Source organism: Heteronotia binoei, chromosome 13 (genome assembly GCF_032191835.1).
Source record: "Heteronotia binoei isolate CCM8104 ecotype False Entrance Well chromosome 13, APGP_CSIRO_Hbin_v1, whole genome shotgun sequence".
Classification (NCBI taxonomy): Eukaryota; Metazoa; Chordata; class Lepidosauria; order Squamata; family Gekkonidae; genus Heteronotia; species Heteronotia binoei.
This window is the reverse complement of record NC_083235.1, coordinates 50,972,508-50,991,414: the sequence shown is the minus strand read 5'-3', so window position 1 is coordinate 50,991,414 and position 18,907 is coordinate 50,972,508. Positions and strand designations below refer to the sequence as shown.

The 18,907-nt window shown below is 43.1% G+C and overlaps 1 protein-coding gene across 1 annotated transcript in view; it reads left to right on the top strand.

Moving 5' to 3' along the window:
• Nucleotides 1-16,333, top strand: part of LOC132581052 (uncharacterized) — a 41,927-nt gene extending 25,594 nt beyond the window's left edge. The window contains exons 6-8 of the mRNA XM_060252090.1: nt 12,195-12,322; nt 15,457-15,603; nt 15,997-16,333. Coding sequence (XP_060108073.1) covers nt 12,195-12,322; nt 15,457-15,603; nt 15,997-16,314 — 593 coding nt within the window. The 3' untranslated portion in view covers nt 16,315-16,333. The remainder of the gene's footprint in view (nt 1-12,194; nt 12,323-15,456; nt 15,604-15,996) is intronic.
• The last annotated feature ends 2,574 nt before the right edge of the window (nt 16,334-18,907 follow it).

The window sequence follows — 18,907 nt, the reverse complement described above, 5'->3', positions numbered from 1 at the left end:
CAGGAAGCAAAGTTGCAGAGTTCAAAGCAAGCAATACTACCAGTTCATGTCCATTTCAAAACATGGCAGGCTTATCCTGACACCACTGAGGTCCCTCAGTTCCCCAAAAAAGGTTTCAAAAACTGGTTAGGGAAATACCTGGAGATTGGGAGGTGGAGCCTGGCAAGGATGGGGTTTAAGGAGGGGAAAGACTTCAGCAGGTTACAGTGCCATGGAGTACACCCTTTAAAACAGCCATTTTCTCCAGGAGAACAGATTGCTATAATCTGGAGGTCAATTTTAATAACAGGAGATCTCCAGGACCCACATGAAGGTTGAGAACCCTATCCCCAATCCTTGCCCTCCCCCATCTCCAGGCCCAAATCACCAGGAATTTCCCAACCCAGAGTTGGCAGCCCTATCTTTATTTATTTATTTCATTAGATTTGTATTCCATCCTTTCCACAGGGAGGGTGTGTTTCATCATATGTTAATAGCAGATTAAAACCACAACATTTAAAACTCACAAATTAAAATGTCTAAAAATTCAGCATAATAAACAGTGCCTCAGCATAGACCAACAACAACTACATAGTCAGTTCAAGGCCCTAAGGTAGGCATGGGCATGAAATGAACCATGAATCTCAATTCATGCTCAAAATGTGCCCATATGTGGTTCATCCCAAACCGGTTCATTTGATCACATTATGCCTGAATTTGAGTCATTTTTTGTTCATTTTTCAAGACCGTCTGGCAGGTAGAGAGAGCCCATGAAGAGTTTGGTGCCAGTTTTGTTTCTCTAGCCCACTGGGGGGCTGTTCTACTTCCCAAACTAGCAAACTAGCTAGCGGCACCTGCTTTGGGGGGGGTTGTAACAGCCCCCCGAGATCCAGTTCTCACCAGACTTGGCGAGAAAGTAGAGGAGAGTCCACTGAAGAGTTTGCTGCAAGTTTGGCATACCTAGCCCACTCGGGCCATTCTACTCCTTCCCAAACCAAACAAACCAACAAACCACAGATTGGTTCAGGAAACTGGAAAAAAAAATGAACTGAAACAAGCCAATGAATTGGGCAACCCAATGAACCATGAAACAAAATGAACCACCATTTTCACATTCCATGCCCATCTCTATCCTAAGCCGTAGGGGAGGCTGAATAGCAAGGCAATGCCCGCTGGTTTGAAGGCCCTGTGGAAAAGCTCTGTTTGCAGGCCCTGCAGAACTGTAATAGGTCCTGTAGGACCTTAATCTCTGAGGGAGCTCATTCCACCAGGCAGAGGCCAGGGCCATAAAAGCCCTGGCCTTAGCTGCGGCAATTTGGACATCCCTGAGGCCGGGGCCACCAAGAGATATTGGTTCCCTAATCATAGGATCCCGTGGGACTCATATGGGAAGAGACTACTGTGCGTGTTCTGTCTCCAGCCCTTTTCATTTCTGTTTTAAAAGTAGTAACAGTGATACCGGCAAAGTTTCTCTCATCTGTTACATGGGAAATGGATATTACCTGTTGTTGGAAAATAGCAGTATATTTTAGAACATTTGTGGAGATTAGTTTTTTTTATTCCTCATAAAAATCATGTAATGTTATCAATGCCAGTCAGTCAGTCACATGCATTGCACATATACAGAAAGAGAAAGATTTTTTTTTAAAAGCCAAGTTTATAATTGGACCTGTTTAATTGTTTATAACACTAACTTAAGCAGGATGTTCATAACTGAAATTCCATCAAGTCGTTTGCATTAAAAGCAGCCAAGGGGGTAGGGCGGGGTAATTTTGAACAGGGACAGAACACTGGGAAAGTGGGTTTAACTTCCCCCACCCCTGTTTGCCTGATTGAAATGGACTGCCACCTCAGACCCAGCTGTTTTTGCTAACAGTAGGGGAGAAAGACATGTTATTCATGTTGAACCACTGGAAAACAATCACTTATGGTTTGGAATTATGGGAGCAGGGTGGCCTCTAACTCCCCCTAAATGATGCAGAGTTTTTGCTCTACTGGTTATTCCAGACAAGTAGGTGATTCCTGTAGGGTTACCAGGTCCCTACTGGCCACCAGTAGTGGGGCGGGGGGAGGGCGGGTAAGGTTGCTAGATTCAGGTTGGGAAAACTCCTGGAGATTTGGAGATGGAGTCTGGGGAGGACATGGACCTCAGTGGTGTATAGTGTCAGAGTCCACCCTCCAAATCATCCATTTTCTCCAAGGCAACTCTGTAGTCTGGAGATGAGCTGTAATTCCAGGGAATCCCCAGGTCCCACCTGAAGGCTAGCATCCCTACAATCCTGTTTTGCCTATCTATCAACAGTTAAGAATGGTTCTCACCCACTCTGAGTGGACTAATTGTTCTTTTGGTTGATCCTTGTTTTAAACGTGCCCTTCTTTGTAACATCCCCCCTCACACCTGTTTGCTGTTTGCAGCTTTTAGTATAAATGTATCTGCCCACTGGTTGGGGTCTGACTCATAAATGGGCTCTGACTCATAAAAACTTATGCTGAAAAAATGTTATTAGTCTTTAAGGTGCTTCTGGGGCTCCTATGAATCCTCTAGGAAGGCTGAAATGTAAACTACCTCTTATGGAGAAATATATGGCTGAAAGCAACAGCTCTGTCTACTTTCCACCTCTCTTTTGTAAAGCTACAGAAATGTGACATGAGATCACCATACTTCAGGTTTCCCTGCAAACAGCAGCCAATGAAATGAACTATCACCCAATATGAGGGAGGGAGGGAAGGAGGGAGAAGACAAGAAGATTGCATTCTCTGCAACATGTGGTTCTTGCTTAACTGTATGGTAAGATCTGTGTATGTGCTCACCGAATTCCAGGCAAAAATAATAAACTTTACCCAAATCTCAGTAGGCTGCTCAATCTGTTCCACTTTAGAACAATCAAAATGCTCTTATTGCAGAGTTTAAAAAAACAAGGAAACAAGAGTTCCCAAAGCCTTCCAGAGTAAGGAATGCAATGACTCCATCCAGATCTCCAAGTCCTTCCTCTGTCAGAAGTCCTATGGCAGCCAACAGACAAATATTTGAAATAGTAGAAATACGAAACGGGAGGATTTCATACCAGGATGGGGTTAGCAACAGATGGTTCTAACAGGCAGAATGCTTCATGGAACTGCCAAGCTATTCACTAGATTGCAAAGGCCTGACATACTGCTAAGCAGTAGACAGGGACTACACTGCCCTTTTCAGTTAAGGAATGCACAGCTGCAAAATGAGGTTTGGGTTTATTTTGTACAATGTGATCTCCAGGAAGATGGATTACATATAAGGTATTGTAGCTCCAGATTAAACTGACTCCATAATAGTAATATAAACATGAATTTCTCTCCTACTTAGGCTGCCAGTGGACCTCTGGGCTCTTCTTGGTAGTGTAATTCAAACACATACCAAGGAATATTCCTATCCCAGAAATTACAGTGAAGGAATTTGCATACTTGCGTTAATTTAGATTTAAATAGTTCCAATAGCTCACAAATACATGCTGAGAAACTGTGAAACTGATTTGAATAGGCTCCAAAAAGATAGGAGGTGATATGAAAAACTTCAGCCTGAGACCATGGAGAGCTGCTGCCAGTCTGAGTAGACAATGCTAACTTTGATGGACCAAAGCTCTGATACAGTAGAAGTCAGTGTCATGTTAAAAGAAGTGCTTCTAGAAGTAAAAGGTAAACCTATGCCAGCATCTAATTCTTAATTTATTTGAGAGTTCTATAGAACATCTGGAAAAGAATCAAGGATGGTCCTAGCATAAAGGCATCAGACAATTCATGATGATATAATTAGGTGCTGTAGGCATACAGAGGCCCATCCTCCACCTCTTGACTCAACTCCAGGCATATGTTGTGTTACTTGCCAGAGAAACAAAGCAACAGAGATGGCTCCACTGAGATACAGAGAAGCACATGCTGCAGGCAAGCCTCAGACAATGTCATGCACTGCTGTCCTACCCCCATTTTGCAAACACGTAAAGGATGATCCTAAATATGTATTCAGAGAAGCAAGTCTAACTGAACTCATTTATAGGACTAACTTCATTTATAGACAAGTTTTAAACTGTTCCACATTCTAAATTTGTCTTCTGCTTTCATAATACACACTCCATCTCTCTCAGATTTTGTAATTGTGATCTGTTTCTCAAACAGGTTGTTAATATCACCATTACTTCATAGTCGGCAAGTGTATTTTCCCATTCTTCTAAGCTTGAACAGACATCTAATTTCCAGTTTGCTGCACAGATACTTCTAGCCACTGTCATCATATATTTGAATATCTCTTTCAAAAATTTTGGTAATTTCTTGGGCAGTATACCTAATAGCATATTTTTAGCTTCCATAAAGAATTTAAATTTTAATATGTTCTGCATTTTTTCTTCCATTTTTTTTTTGCTTTTTTTACAAGTCCACAGATATGGTAAAAGGTTCCATCTATGTCTTGACATTTCCAGCATTTTCCTCCATAGTTTTTGTCTATTTTCTCAATATCCTTTGGGATTATATAACATCTAAAACATTTTGTACCAGTTTTCTCTTAATGCCTGACTGGCTGTAAACTTAATTTCTTTTATCCCATACGCATTTCCATTGATGCATAGGTATCTGCTCTCTAAAATTCTGCATCCATTTAATCATACTTTTTCACTGATTCTTCTTCTGTTTCTAGCTGAACTAATACGTATATATCCATCATAGTAGATGGTCTTTTTGTTTTATAATCAGCTGTTCTAAACCAGTCATATCTCTTAGAGCTCCACATTCTATGTTTATAATCTTCTTTAGCCTTGAACAGGGCTTTTTTTTTTTAGAAAAAGCCTAACAAGAAGTCATTTGCATATTAGGCCACACCCCCTGATGCCAAGCCATCTGGAACGCTATTCCTGTATGTTCCTGCTAAAAAATAGCCCTGGCCTTGAAACTGATTGATAATATAGCAACCATTGAATATTGATTCCCTCATCTCTAATATCTTGCCAGGACTTGATTTCCCCCTGACCATTTACCATATTACCGTACATTAATTCAATCTGCAATCCAAACCAGGCCTGATGCTTAATAATATAATTTTATATTTGGAACTGCTAACCCTCCTCTCTTTTTTCCATTTTGTAATATTTTAAAGATTATTGTTGGTTTCTTGCCATTCCAAATAAATTTATCTGCTTTGCTACTCTATCAATATTCTCATATATGAATAGGTAGTATGTGAAATAAAAATAAAAAGTTTTGGTAGTACTGGAACAATTTTTATGGGTTCAAGACTGTTAGAACCACATTGCCTGCATAGCTTTTCATTTTAAATTCTACATCATCCACTTTTATTCCTTTGATCCATGTATCTTGTCTAATCTTTGTAGCTAAAGTTATTGCTAGGATAGATAGCAGGAGTGACAAGGAGTGACAACACTTTGGCATGTTCCTTTTTCAATTAGAATTGCTTCTGTTAATTTTCCATTTATTAAAATCTTTGCTTGTTGGTTTGAGTGGATACCTGTCATCCAGTTCCAGAATTCAGGGCCACAGCCCATATTGCATTCAATATCATGCTTTTTCTGCATCCAGAAATAAAAATACTGTTTTCCTTCTTTACTTGTTCGCAAATGATTGCATCTATTACTGCATCTATTATGAATCATATATTATCTTTTATATGCCTCTTTGGTACAAAGCCTGTTTAATCATTGTGTATTAAATTTGGTATGCATTTTCTTAGTACTTCTGCCCATACTGAGGCAAAGTTTTATAATCTACATTCAGTAGACAGATAGGTCCATATGACTATGGTAGCATTGCATCACTACCTTCTCTATATATTAACATTATATACGTCTCTTTTCATGTCAAAGGTATTGTCGTTCCTTCTTTTATATCATTCATAACTCTTTGTAATGTTATCTGTGATGGAATGCACATTTTTAAAAGCTTAAGTCAGAAGAACTATACAAACAGCTGAAGGATTGTAATGGGTTAATTCTTCACAGAAAGAGAGAGCCTTGAGTGACAGGCCGCTCCAAGCAATCTGATTGGTTAGCATCAGTTGAGCAAAGAAAGACTTCTGAACTGGATGCTGAGAAGAATTCAGTCTCATTTCAGCCCTAGCTGAGAAGAGTCAAGTACTGACAGTTTCGGAATTCAGCCCTGACTGAGAGCAGTTTAACACAGACAAGAGAACTGAGGAAAGTTGGCAAGGATGAATGGGTAGTTAAGATAGAGACTCCCATTCAGGCCAAGGAAAGGGGATAGAGCTAGACTACTGGAAAAAAAATACAGGCTGGCAATTACTGTAATTCCTATCAGTGTGCTGGCTCCCTTGTTGTTAAGCGAGTTTTCTTTAGTCTTGGAGCAGAAGTTAATCTAGAATGTTTTTGCTATGCTCAGACTTCCTGTGCCCCTAGTGGCTACAGCCAGAACTGCATTTTTAAAATGCTGGATGCATGATTCTGGCCCCCATCAAAAGCCTTCCTCAAGCTGCACCCGGGCGGACCACACACCCTGCCACACCCTTGGTATACCACTATTTCACAGGCAGTATAATCCACTAAAGGTTCTCTCCCCCTCTGATCTTTACAAAAATAGGCAAGCAAAACCAGCTCTGTGCCTCCTATAAACATGCTAAGTTGCTACAAACAGGACTAACTGAATTTCACAGTCTGAGAAGCTTCATGGTGCTAGCTTGGGGGAGGAGGTTGCTTCCACTGGGAAATACTGGAGGACCCCAAGTCCCAAGGGAATGTTACCCACACTGGGAAATCCCAGTGGGGCCATGAGTCTTACTGCCCCCTCCCCAAGTTTACACCCCCACTATCCTGTATCCTGTGTCATTGGCTCATGTGACTTGCTTGTTCTCCTCAATTCTCATAAGCACATAGAAGCTTCAGCTATTTGGCCCACTGAGAAACCTATTTGCATAGGCATGGATTACCAAACAAGCTGTCAAAGTCTTCAGGTAGCAGAACATGGGAGGGGTTGGGAGATTACTCCAGGATGCAGTTTAAGGGTCAGACACCATACTTCAGACAGGGTCAGCGGGGAGGCTGAAAACACATGAGTCCCCATCAGACCCAGCGCCGGCCTGTGGGCAGGTGGTGCCCCAGGCAGGCTCCCTGCCCCCCACTGCTCTCCTTCCCTTCGCCCCCCCAGGCTGGTTCTTCCCCACCACCCTCCTTTCTTTCCCTTCACCCCCCACCCCACTCCAGGCTGGTCCTTACCCCGCCCCCACCCTCCTTCAGTGCTCCTCCCCCCCCCAGCTGGTCTTTCCCTGCAGCCACATCGCCCTCCTTCCTTTCACCCCCCCACCCACCAAGGCTGGTCTCCCCGCCCTCTTTCCCTTCCCTTCTTCTCCACCACCACCCCCCTGGCTGGTCCTTACCCCGCCGCCACCCTCCTTTCCTTCAGTGCTGCATTTCTTCCTCCCCCCCCCAGCTGGTCCTTCCCTGCAGCCACCCCCCCCACCCACCGAAACTGGTCTCCCTGCCCACTTTCCTTTCCCTTTTCCTTTGCCACCTCCAAGGCTAGTCCTTCCCCGCCGTCACCCCCTTCTTCAATGAGGCTAGTGCAGTATTTTATCTTTTGAAGAACCTGCGGGAAGAGAGTTCACTCCCCCTCCTTCCCAGAAGCAGAAGTGAGGGGGAGCGAAGTCTCTTCTCGCGGGATCTTCAAAGGATTAGAAGCTGCTCCAGCCGCACCGAGAACAAAAGGAGCAGCCGTGGCGATGGGGTGGGACAGCGGTGGTAGCAAGGGAGGGCGGCGAGGATGAAGACGAGGATGAGGCAGGCAGGCAAACTAAGTGTTTGCCATGAATGCCAGGAGGGGGGAGCCCAATTCGGCGCCCTGCACCTCCCGGTGCCCTAGGCAACTACCTAGTTTGCCTAGCGGGCGAGCCGGCCCTGATCAGACCTTGCTCTTGCAGTCTTTTCTGTCTCTCTTGTCTGCGTCAGGCACCAAGCTCTTCCTCCCTGGTACAAATGTGTCAATTTCCTTAATTCCCCATCCTTCCAGTCCCCACACCCTCCCTTCAACAAGCCCTCAGTTTTATTGGTGCCCTTGAGTTTTCCCTTGAGAGACCTGTAGACTGTAGTGGCTTCCCACAAGAGATTTCCCTCAACAGAAGGGGAGGGGTTTGCTGGGCCTGCTGGCTTCCGCCTGACGGTGAAAGTGGTGATGGTTGACTCACTGGTTGGCTGGCTGTGGTCGGGAGGCTCCCTACTGGGCAGGAGGTCAAGTCTGGGAGGAAGGGCAAAAGCCTGACCTCTGGACACAAGGCAAGTAGTGCCATACACCCCAGATTATTTCAGGAAAAGTGGAGGGAATGCAGAAGCCTCTTCTCTACACACATGACCGTCACAATCCAAATGGGAAAACTGAGGGGAATCTGCATGTCAAACATGGGTATTACACAGCATGGAAACCGAGACTCAACCTGTGTACATTGCAATTTGTGAAGAAGAGGAAAAGGGGGAGGGGAGAAGGAGGAGATTGGATTTATACCCCTGTCCTTCATTCAGAGTGGGTTACAATCTCCTTCCCTTCCCACAACAGACACCCTGTGAGGTAGGTGGAGCTGAGAGAGCTCTTGTGAGAATTGGTCTTAAGCAGAACAGCTCTTTCAAGAACTGTGACTGACCTAAGGTTATTCAGCAGGTGCATGTGGCGGAGTGGGGAATCAAACCTGGTTCTCCCAGATTAGAGTCTGTGCACTTAACCACAGTGCACTTAACCACACTCTATGCACTTAACTCTCAAACACATCACTTAATCAGTACACCAAACTGGCACACATCACACAACTTGGCACACATCATGAGTAACTAGCTTGGAAATCTGCAAGGAAAATAAAAACAGCATGGAAGCACTCACTGCTAGTATAATCCAGAGAGGATAAAAGACAGACATGCACCTTCAACTTCTTCACTTCTCTCCTAGACTGAGGCTTTTGTGTCTTTGGTAATAACTCAGCCAGACGTGCTTTCTCATCTCCCAGATAATTAGCATGCTGTGAACCTAAGGAATGAGTCAGGAGAATTAGAGAAATTGCATGAAAATGTCTTACTGGGAGTCTATTTGCTTCCATCATCTCACAGACATTCTGAGTCATGAAAACATGGTGGAATTTCCAGCTGCTTCTCACAGGTTGACTCAGATTCAGGTTTACTATAATAACTTAGTTTCAAAATAAATCAAAAATAGTATATGACAAATTCACTGTTCCATTCCAAAATTCAGATTCCAATGATGCAATTAGAAGCAGACTGAGGTATGAAGGCCTCTTCTGTGAATCTTCCTCCAACATCACTTTTTCCTGTGCCATATCTAATAAGGCAGGGCTGGATCCAGGGGAGGGCAGAGGGGGGTGCTTGCCCCGGGCGTCGACGGAGGGGGGGCACCAAATTGGGTATGGAGTCCATTGTATTCTATGGGACCATAAGACAGAACGACCCATAAGGGGTGCCATTTTTAAATTTTGCCCCCCCCCCTCAAAAAACATGTAGATCCGGTCCTGCAACAAGGACCCATAGCAGAGGCCTACATTAAGCCCTCCATACAGACAAGGGCCACCAAAGGTCTTTGAAATATACATGCCCTATGGTTTCATTCTGACACACTTCCATAGCATTTTCAGGTTTAATGAAGAACCTAGCCACAAATTATCTCTGTATAGATATTCTTTTTGTTTAGGATGCTGGCTTTTGCCGTAAATAAATATTTTGTGACAAGTAAGCTGCCCTGAGCCTGCTTCAGCAGGATATAAGCCAAATAAATAAATAATAAATAAATAAATCTTCTGTCTGCTGCCTCTGCCAAGTAATTAAGGATCAAGGAGGGGAAGTTTCATGGGTTCATGTTTTTGGGGTCAAAACAAGCACATGCCAAGCTGGGCTAAATCTTCAGAGTGATGTAGACTTCACTCAAGGTGAGCTTGAGAAAGCTGAAATTCATATTTCAATCACCCCAAAATTGAGCTTCATGCCATGCCATCTTGTTTCAAGTAACAGTTACAAAGTCAGAATCTAGGCGCAAAGGGTAAGAGTCTACAATAGGGAATGGGATCAAAAACGATGAGGGTCCCTTAACTGTGCTACAACATAATGCCATTTAAAACCATAAAGGGGGGGATGGGCAGTAAACAGAAACAGCACAGTCTTCTATGAATGTCAAGAAAATTATAAGTTTGCCATGCTGAATGTAGCTACATGTTGCACACAGATGATGTATTCTTTCCTTTAATTGAGCTAATAACTGCTTGAATCAATATTAACACATGCAGAAGCTGGTGGATAATTCCCCACCTGTATCAAATATAATTATCTCCCACAAGTCAACTGAACAACTGGTGAAATGAGTATTTCTGAAATGTCAGAAAGATCAATTGATATAATAAAAAGGTGTGAGTTTTCATTATCTCTGATGCTACAGAATGTGCTGTTTGAGTGACAGTCTACTGTTCAGGATCCAAGGGGCAATGCTTTGACTTTACCTATGAGGATCTTCAGCAGAAGTATCTCTTTCCTTTAGAAATTAATGGACTCTACTACATAACAGCTGGTCACCAATTTACCAATCCTAGTGTTTCATACTTGCTATTTTCCCCATGGTAGGAAGCTCAATGAAAGCTTTGCAGGAGCAGTTTCACTGTGAGAAAAGATCATCATAGACAAGCAGGGTTGTTTTTTTTTTTTTAAAGAACTGTTTACTTAGGAACTTACTTTTGGGAATAAGTAGGCACAATGCAGGCAGCATTACTCTTAAAGCAGTTAAAGCCCCCCCCTGCCCAACCATCCTTGCAAAAACCTTCCCCCACGAGTGCTTGACAGCCAGCCCCAAAACATCTATTTCTTTATCTTTTTCTGCCCAAACAGTTCCTTTCAGCAACACGGTTTAACTAGCTTCAAGCTGGTCCATAGCCAGGATTTTTAAGTTGAGGAGCATTTTAATTTCTCAGGGGGCACTAATTTAATTAACAACAACACTCCCAAATGACTCCCCTGACTTCAAGCACTCTCCACAGCATGTTGTTCAACAAAAACTAGTTAAGGAAATGCTTATTGTTTATCATCAACACACGCATACACACAATAAAATGAACTAGGAAGAGATTCATCTCTTCAAACCATAAGACAAGATAGCTGAAGCAATATACCACAGAATTTTTCAAATGCTTTATTCAAGGAATCCACCAATACAATTTCTTCCTTTTTGGCCAGTGCTGTTTCCAGTTGCTGAATCAGAAGTCTGTTCAAACCATGTGTTGTGGCTGTACATTTTAAGCCATTAACACAATATACATTAATATATTTGCATTGTGGCGTTATTGTTCTTACTTTCTATCCCTGGCAGCCCTCCCAAAGCTGTCATATTCTGTGTGGAATAGACGTTCCATTCCTTTCTGAGGCAAACAGGCGATCCATAGTCATGTTTTATATTTTTACAGTACAGTGACACAGTGAAGGAGGAAGCAGATCCTATTGAATATCATACAACTTTACAGTTCTTAAAAAGGCAGAAATACAGATCCAAGAAGAATACAGCATTCCTACACATATGACATTGTCAATCTGTACTTGAGTACCAAATGAGTCTGTGACTTAGTCTCTGTTTGTTCACACAAAAGGTAATTCAGCATTTCTGGTCACAATAAACTTCCACCCACAAAGAGGAAACTGCCTCTTCTATTGGCTCTGGGCTTCACCTCAAAAGCAAATCCCAGGAAACCAGGTGCCACTATCAAGCACATTATAGAAGGTAACTCAGTCAAGCTGTTTGCAAATGAGGACAGAGACTGCAGCAGAGAATGCTCGACTCAGTTGCTTTGGACAAGTTGTATGCTGAGCGGATTTCCCCTGTCTGAACAGCTGCTGTCCTCACATGCTTTAAGATGACAGAGCCAACAGATTTGACACTTCTTCATCACACTGAAAGACTGTCAGTATGAAAGACTGTGAGACAAGAGGAGTGACAGAGAGTTCCTCTCGCCATATCCCTTTGTCCGTACTACCACCATTAGAAGGAGATGGAGAAGAGATAGGGCTGAGTTTGGATGCAAGATACTGAAAGAGAAGGAAGCAGATAGGCAGCCTTCTCGTGAGCTACAGGGTGCACAATCTCCTTCTCCCACTGAGGGCCTCTTAGTAGCTTCAAATTTGCTTAGGAAATCTGGCATACACTTTACTAGTGAACTCTATGTATAGCCTTCCTACCACTTTCTGGTTTTCTTTCCTCAGAGTCTCAGTTACCAAGAATTGATCAACATCAACTAGCACCTCCTATTCACACTCCTTCAGAGGACGTGGTACAAAGCCAGCTGACAACACCACAACTAAATAACATCCCAGGTCAAAGGAAGCATGAGGTAACAATAGTTGGCCCTTCCTACTGTTTCTGACCTTGCATTTTCCCCAATACCTTCTCTAAAATTTACTTCAGGATCAAGGGCTGCCAGTGTGAGTTCTGATTAAAGAGCTTCAAGTGTTAAAGGAGTTTGATTGAAGTGGAGCCATGATAAATAGACGGGGCTGGAGCCAAAGCCCATCACACCTAGTTTCACATGCCCAGGGAAACTTTAGATGTGTTCTTGAAAATTATCCTCCCCTTTTGAAAGTGAAGGGAGTTTCCAAAGCGGGTTGTGATACAGCATTGATATGCATATTTGCTATTCAAAAGGGGGGAGAGGGAGTATTTTGCCTAACCCAGCGCTTCATTCTGTGCATCCAAGAGATAAATGATCATGTAGTGGCAATTTGAGGAGTCTGTAAGAATAAACTATTGATCATGTTTAAGCTATGTGTGGGCAGAAGTGCAATGCTGAAAGTGATGGATGAGGAACAGGGTCCCCCTTCCTGCTCTAGGCTCCGTGAGAGTCTGTTTTGTTCTTGTGGGCATATCTAAGCAGCAGCCAATGCCACTGATTTACCCACCCTTGTCTCGTGAAGTATCCTAAACTTCTTAAGTTGCCAACATAATGGGTATCAAGCTGAAAAACAAATCAGTGGTGGTGGAAATCGCCATCAAGACACATCTGGTTTACAGCAACCCCAAAGAGTTTTCAAGACAAGAGACAAACAAAGGCAGTTTGCCATTGCCTGCCTCTGCATAGTAGCCCTCAACTTCCTTGGTGATCTCCCAGCCACGCACTAGCTAAGGCTGGCCCAGCTTAGCTTCCAGGATCTAGTGAGAACAGACTAGCCTGGACCATCCAGGTCAGGGCAAACAAATCTTGCCTTTTGTAATTCCATAATGCTGTCTAGTAAACATGTGGTTTATTCTATTCTTTTTAGGAATAATGGTGAGTCATATTTTATAACTAGACTGTAATGTACTGGGAGACGAGACGGTGTGAAGGCAACATACTTTATTCGGTGGTACATTACAAGGGAGCGAACACGTGGGCCAGGTCCCGCTTATATACATTCCCCGGAACTGCCCCCCAGTCTGACCAGTCCAATCCTGGCCAGTCAAACTTCCCGCCACAGATCTTGTTGGGCGGGGCGTATAGCGAGCTACATCCGGGGACTCGTGGGTTTGCCTGGGTCGCCTCTGTAGCGATCGCCATGCGGTACCTTAGCTTATGTTTCAAGACATAACACTGACAGAGTTTACTGCATTTTCTACTTTTTCATTATGCAGTACCAAAAACACCTAAACAATAATTAATGTGATGTGGTTTGCTGCCTTTCCATTCTGAGCTATTTTTTTACACTGTGTCTGCTTGTTCCTATTCCCCTAAATTCCTGTCTTACTTAGGTCTCCTAAATGTAGATGCATTGATGATTCATCTGAGAACATATGTAAAATATCTACAACATTAGATGATACAGAAGTGGTTTTGGATTTGAGACAGTTCTACTGAATCATGATTTCAAAAGACCAGTGACTGAAAAATGTATTGCCATGTTCAGGACCCCCTTTTTGCTCCCTAATTAATCCATTACAGCAAACAATTAGGCAAAATAATGGATCTGTTCAAATGAAGGGCATCCAAATTTCTTCCTTCCTTTTGCTCCTGGATAGAACACTGTACCCTTGATTCAGTTTCAGGTATGACTTTTGTGTTCAAAATAAATGTCATCCACCATGAAAATACTTGACTAAGATATTGCCATTTAATAAACACCTATCATTATATTCAAAGACAAATGCAGCCATGGTGCTGGGATTTATATACAGAGACAAAATCATGTGTTTGTGAAGCAAAGAAGCAGTGTGATTCCACAGCTAGCCCTCTCATAGAGCTATGATTACTAGGATTCCCAGAAAACAGAAAATTAAAGTTAACTCCTTTTATGTTGTAGATATGCTCACTGAAGTTTAAGAAGGACCAGATCAATGGTTTCTCAACACTGTTTTCCACAGTTTGTGACAAGATGCCCAAGAAAGCCCACAGGAGAGACAGAGTCCAAAGCCACCCCCTATATCTACCTCCAGCAGCTGCCATACTGTTTCTAAACATGGGGGGGGGGGGACGACAAGTCAACAGACATAGCTAATAGCCAGTGATGGACCTATCACTGAGAGAGCCAGTTTGGTTTAGTGGTTGTGCATGGACTCTTATCTGGGAGAACAGGATTTGATTCTTCACACCTTCACTTGCAGCTGCTGGAATGGCCTTGGGTTAGCCACAGCTATTGCAGGGGTTGTCCTTGAAAGGGCAGCTGCTGTGAGAGCCCTCTCAGCCCCACCCACCTCACAGGGTGTCTGTTGTGGGGGGAGAAGATATTGGAGATTGTAAGCCACTCTGAGTCTCTGATTCAGAGAGAAGGGCAGGGTATAAATCTGCAATTATTCTTCTAATTTGTCTAATTCCCTTTTAAGGCCATCTAAAATACTGACCAGCATTGCTTTTCAGTGGCAGTAAATATTTTTCCACTAAACCATCATTTCCTACCTTGGATTATGGATTTGCAGTTTTTTCTGCATTTCAATTCAGTGGGGGGGGGGTGGAGTTAATATCCCATAATTCCTGGCAGAAAATGGTGGGCAAGGGGGACAGAACTCATCATTGACTATTAGCAACTGTGTCTAGTAATCCCCCCCTCAAGTTAACCCCCCTTTGCAAAAATAAGGTTTGGGTGTTCATGAAGAGGGAAGCCTGGCAGCAAAGACCATTTCAAGTCAAGTCAAAATTTGAAACTTTCTCAGCCCAATGAGATGGAGCCAGATTTTTAAAGAGAGGACTCACAGGTGTAAACTGAAGGTGGGCTTGACCTCCCTGCATGTAGGAAAATAATGCATGAAGGCTCAAATCTTTCTCCTTGGTGTGCAGACATTTTTCAAGGGGGGGAACCATTCAAAAACACCATTCCCCATCTGCAGCCAGAAATGGTACAGTCATCTCTAACACTGAAACCTGTCATCACATCATTGTACTAAGTATGCAAAGTAGGCCTGCTGACTTCTAATGCATCTTTGACCACATTTAGAGGGGTAACACTAAATTACACATGCTACACATGACAGATTATCTTTTCTCCACTATTGCAATTCCAGAGTCTTTTTAAACACAATCTGGAAGAAGGACTCCTGAGAAGAATAGCACAGCGAAAAGTCCGCCGGCACGTCTTTGGTGAAATCAACGCCCAAAAAGTCAATCAGTTTGGGACGGCCTGTTCAGCTTTTCATGCGCTAGCAACTACAGTGCGTAAGCAATTGAAACATATGCAAATGAATATTTTTGGTGCTTCTGCTTTCCTTTGCTGGCCCCTAGCACGCTGGTGAGGTTAAAACTAACCATTATATTCAAAGACAAATGCAGCCATGTGCTGTGGCTTACAGGAGTGACCCATGAAAATGAGCTATGAAAAATACATTTGCTTGCATTGCAGTCTCTTCCTTTATCTCCTTCACTTCCACCCCATCCTTTGTTATCTGTATTTTTTTGCTAGCAGACTGTGAGCAATTCTTGAACAGAAACTTATGTTCTTTATCTCTGTAAAGCACTGCCTGTATTGATAGTGCTTTGTCCCTAACGGTAATTCCTTCAAGGACAGCCTCTGTGTTCATGGTATTTCCTTCTTGCACTCATTACAGGAGATGCAAAATTTCACGTTACCCAGTGACCTACCCATGACTTCACGGATGTTGAGCAAAGGAATAGTCTGCACCACAGAATCCGATTTAAAATCTTTGCAACTGACTTTCCCAGAGTTAGATGGGGAAGAGTCTGCAGAACATCCCACACCAGGTGACAAAAAGAATTCACCAGAGCAAACAAAAATGCCTCCACTGCCTCCACTGATTAAACCTTCCAGATCTAGGCTATCCCAGATTAAAACAGTTAAGAGCTGTCATCTTCCCTCAGTTCCCACAGTAGTTGCATCTTCATCATTAAAGTGGGGGAAATACTAGTGTATTCTTGATGTTTTTAGCAAAAAGGTATCCAAAATGATCTAGTTTAGGGATCTGCTGCAGGACGTGAGCTTTCAGTCAAGCCAAGTCCTTCATAAATGTTACAGGAAAAGAACTTCAATATATTTTCAATAAAAAAATTCTAAAGAATTTGAGTAAAATAAAGCAAGTTATATGGGCTTCATTTGCAAATACAACTGGCACAGTTTAAATCAACTGCATGTACTACTTGAATAATGAAAGCAGGATTTTAGTTTTAGTCTGAAATTTGACACTTCAGAATGTTAAATTCTGTAACACAGACACAGAATTTAAGAAAAGCCATTATTGAATTGAATGTGCATTCTAGCCTGTATCAAGTTTTGCTTTCCCAAATCACAAACATTGAAAACATCCAAAGCAGTATAAGACACGCTTGTAAAAAAAATCAATTTGAGATTTAAGGCATGTTGGCATTTCATAATGTTCAACCAATTCTAAACAGATTTGGCATAGATTCTTTTTTTTGCCTCCTACAGCAGAGCTCTTCTCCTACAGGGCTCTCTGCAGCCTCACAAAATCGAGCATAGAAATGTATACTCAGAACAAGTCTTCCCATCAGTCATCCAGTACAGTTAAAACTGGCTTAGTATTTGTCTAAAAGTGCATTCAGTTGGCATTTTGAGACAAGGGTTATTTATCTTAGTTTTCAACTGCAACCCTTCCTCAGAGTGGCTTATAATTTATAATTATATTTATAATTCAGGGGTGGCCATTGGTAGCTCTCCAGATGCTTTTTGCCTACAACTCCCATCAGCCCCAGCCATTGGCCATGCTGGCTGGGGCTGATGGGAGTTGTAGGCAAAAAACATCTGGAGAGCTACCGTTGACCACCCCTGTTATAATTCATATCAGAATAACAGTACAACAGATAAAGTATCAGTAGAGCTGCCAGAACAAAAACTAAACTATCAGGTCAGCAATACAGCTGTTGACTTAAAGGGGTTTTATACATAGGGACAGACTAGTGAGATTTCCCTGTTGACAGCCATAACAGCAAGAGGAGATGGGATTTATAATCTGCCCTTCACAACCTGAAGGAGTCTCAGAGTGGACTACAATCTCCTTTCCCTTCCCCTCCCCATAATAGACACCCTGTGAGGTAGGAGGGCTGGGAAATCTCAGCACCAGGCATCAGGGCTTCCACATGGTGGACTGCCCTGAATTTTCCCTATTCTAATCCCCCATTCTACCAGGGGACTTTTTCAGTAATTTTTTTTTTTACATCAGTGGTTGACATAGTTATCAATCTTATATTCCAGGGGTGGCCAGCAGTAGCTCTCCAGATGTTTTTTGCCTACAGCTCCCATCAGCCCCAGCCATCAGCCATGCTGGCTGGGGCTGATGGGAGTTGTAGACAAAAAACATCTGGAGAGCTACCATTGGCCACCCCTGTTATATTCTAACTAGGAATAAGGCCCATTGTGAGGGAAAATACAACGGGCTGTAGAAAGAGGCTCTGGATAAGTGTCCCCTACCTTTGCTGTCTTCCCACCCACACAAGTGAAGGCAGTCACTTCCCACCACCACCTCCAGGGGAGCTGATGTCTGTCATCTGGAGAGCAGTTGTAATTCTGAGTAATCTTCACCCCTCACCTGGAAATTGGCAACAGTGGTTCCCCAGAAGGAAATGGCTGGTTTGGCAGGTTGAGTCTATGGCACTGAGCCTGTCTGAATTGAATTCCAGACAACAGATGTCTCACCCCATCCTGGAGAAAATAACTGCTTTGGAGGGTGGACTGTATGCCATTCTATTCACCTGAAGCCTCCCCCTTTACTGAAAAAGTAGTCTTGGTTGCCTAGCAACAACCTCTGGCTAGGGGTGAGGCTGAGGAGAAGAGGGAGAGGGGAAGTGACAGGAAAGAGCCATGGCTTCTGAGGAAACACTCCCAGTGGGGCCAGGCCTTGCCACCTAGTCACATTACAGCAGCAGCTCCCTGGCTATTTCTGTGGCCTTTGGAGGCTGCATGTGCCAGGAGGCCATCTGTGTAGGCTGTTGATGGGACGGTAGAGGTCGGTGAGGCCAGTTGACAAACAGAGTCTTATCTCAAACAGAGACACATCTCCAACTCTTCTCTTCAACAGAGAAGTGTTGGAGATGTGTCTCTGTTTGAGATAAGACTGATTTGGTGGTTTGCTCAACATTCCTCAAGCCTGCAGTAGGTGGGGACAGGGGAGTCAGTCAATGGGAGCCAAAGACACTGACTGAGCCATGATGGGCCAATGGTTTATGGAGTGCATGGAATGCACCACTAAGGCAATGGGAGAGCTCCATTTGTTCATCACTATTAGCGAATGTTTTATATATATAAGATAGCAAAGTCAGAATATCTTTGGATACTTAAATCTGATGACTGGAACTGTGAAGAGGCAAGACATTTTTCTATAAACCTAAAAAGGACTCTAGTTTTCCTGCAAAATGTGAAATAAAAAAAAAAAAAAAAACCACTGGGAAGCTTTAAAAACCTGAAAATGATAAAAGGAGTGTCTGTAGCTTCAAGCCAAGGATTCCTTCAGTGGCCATTGCTAGGCAACCATAATGTTCTAGGTTTCA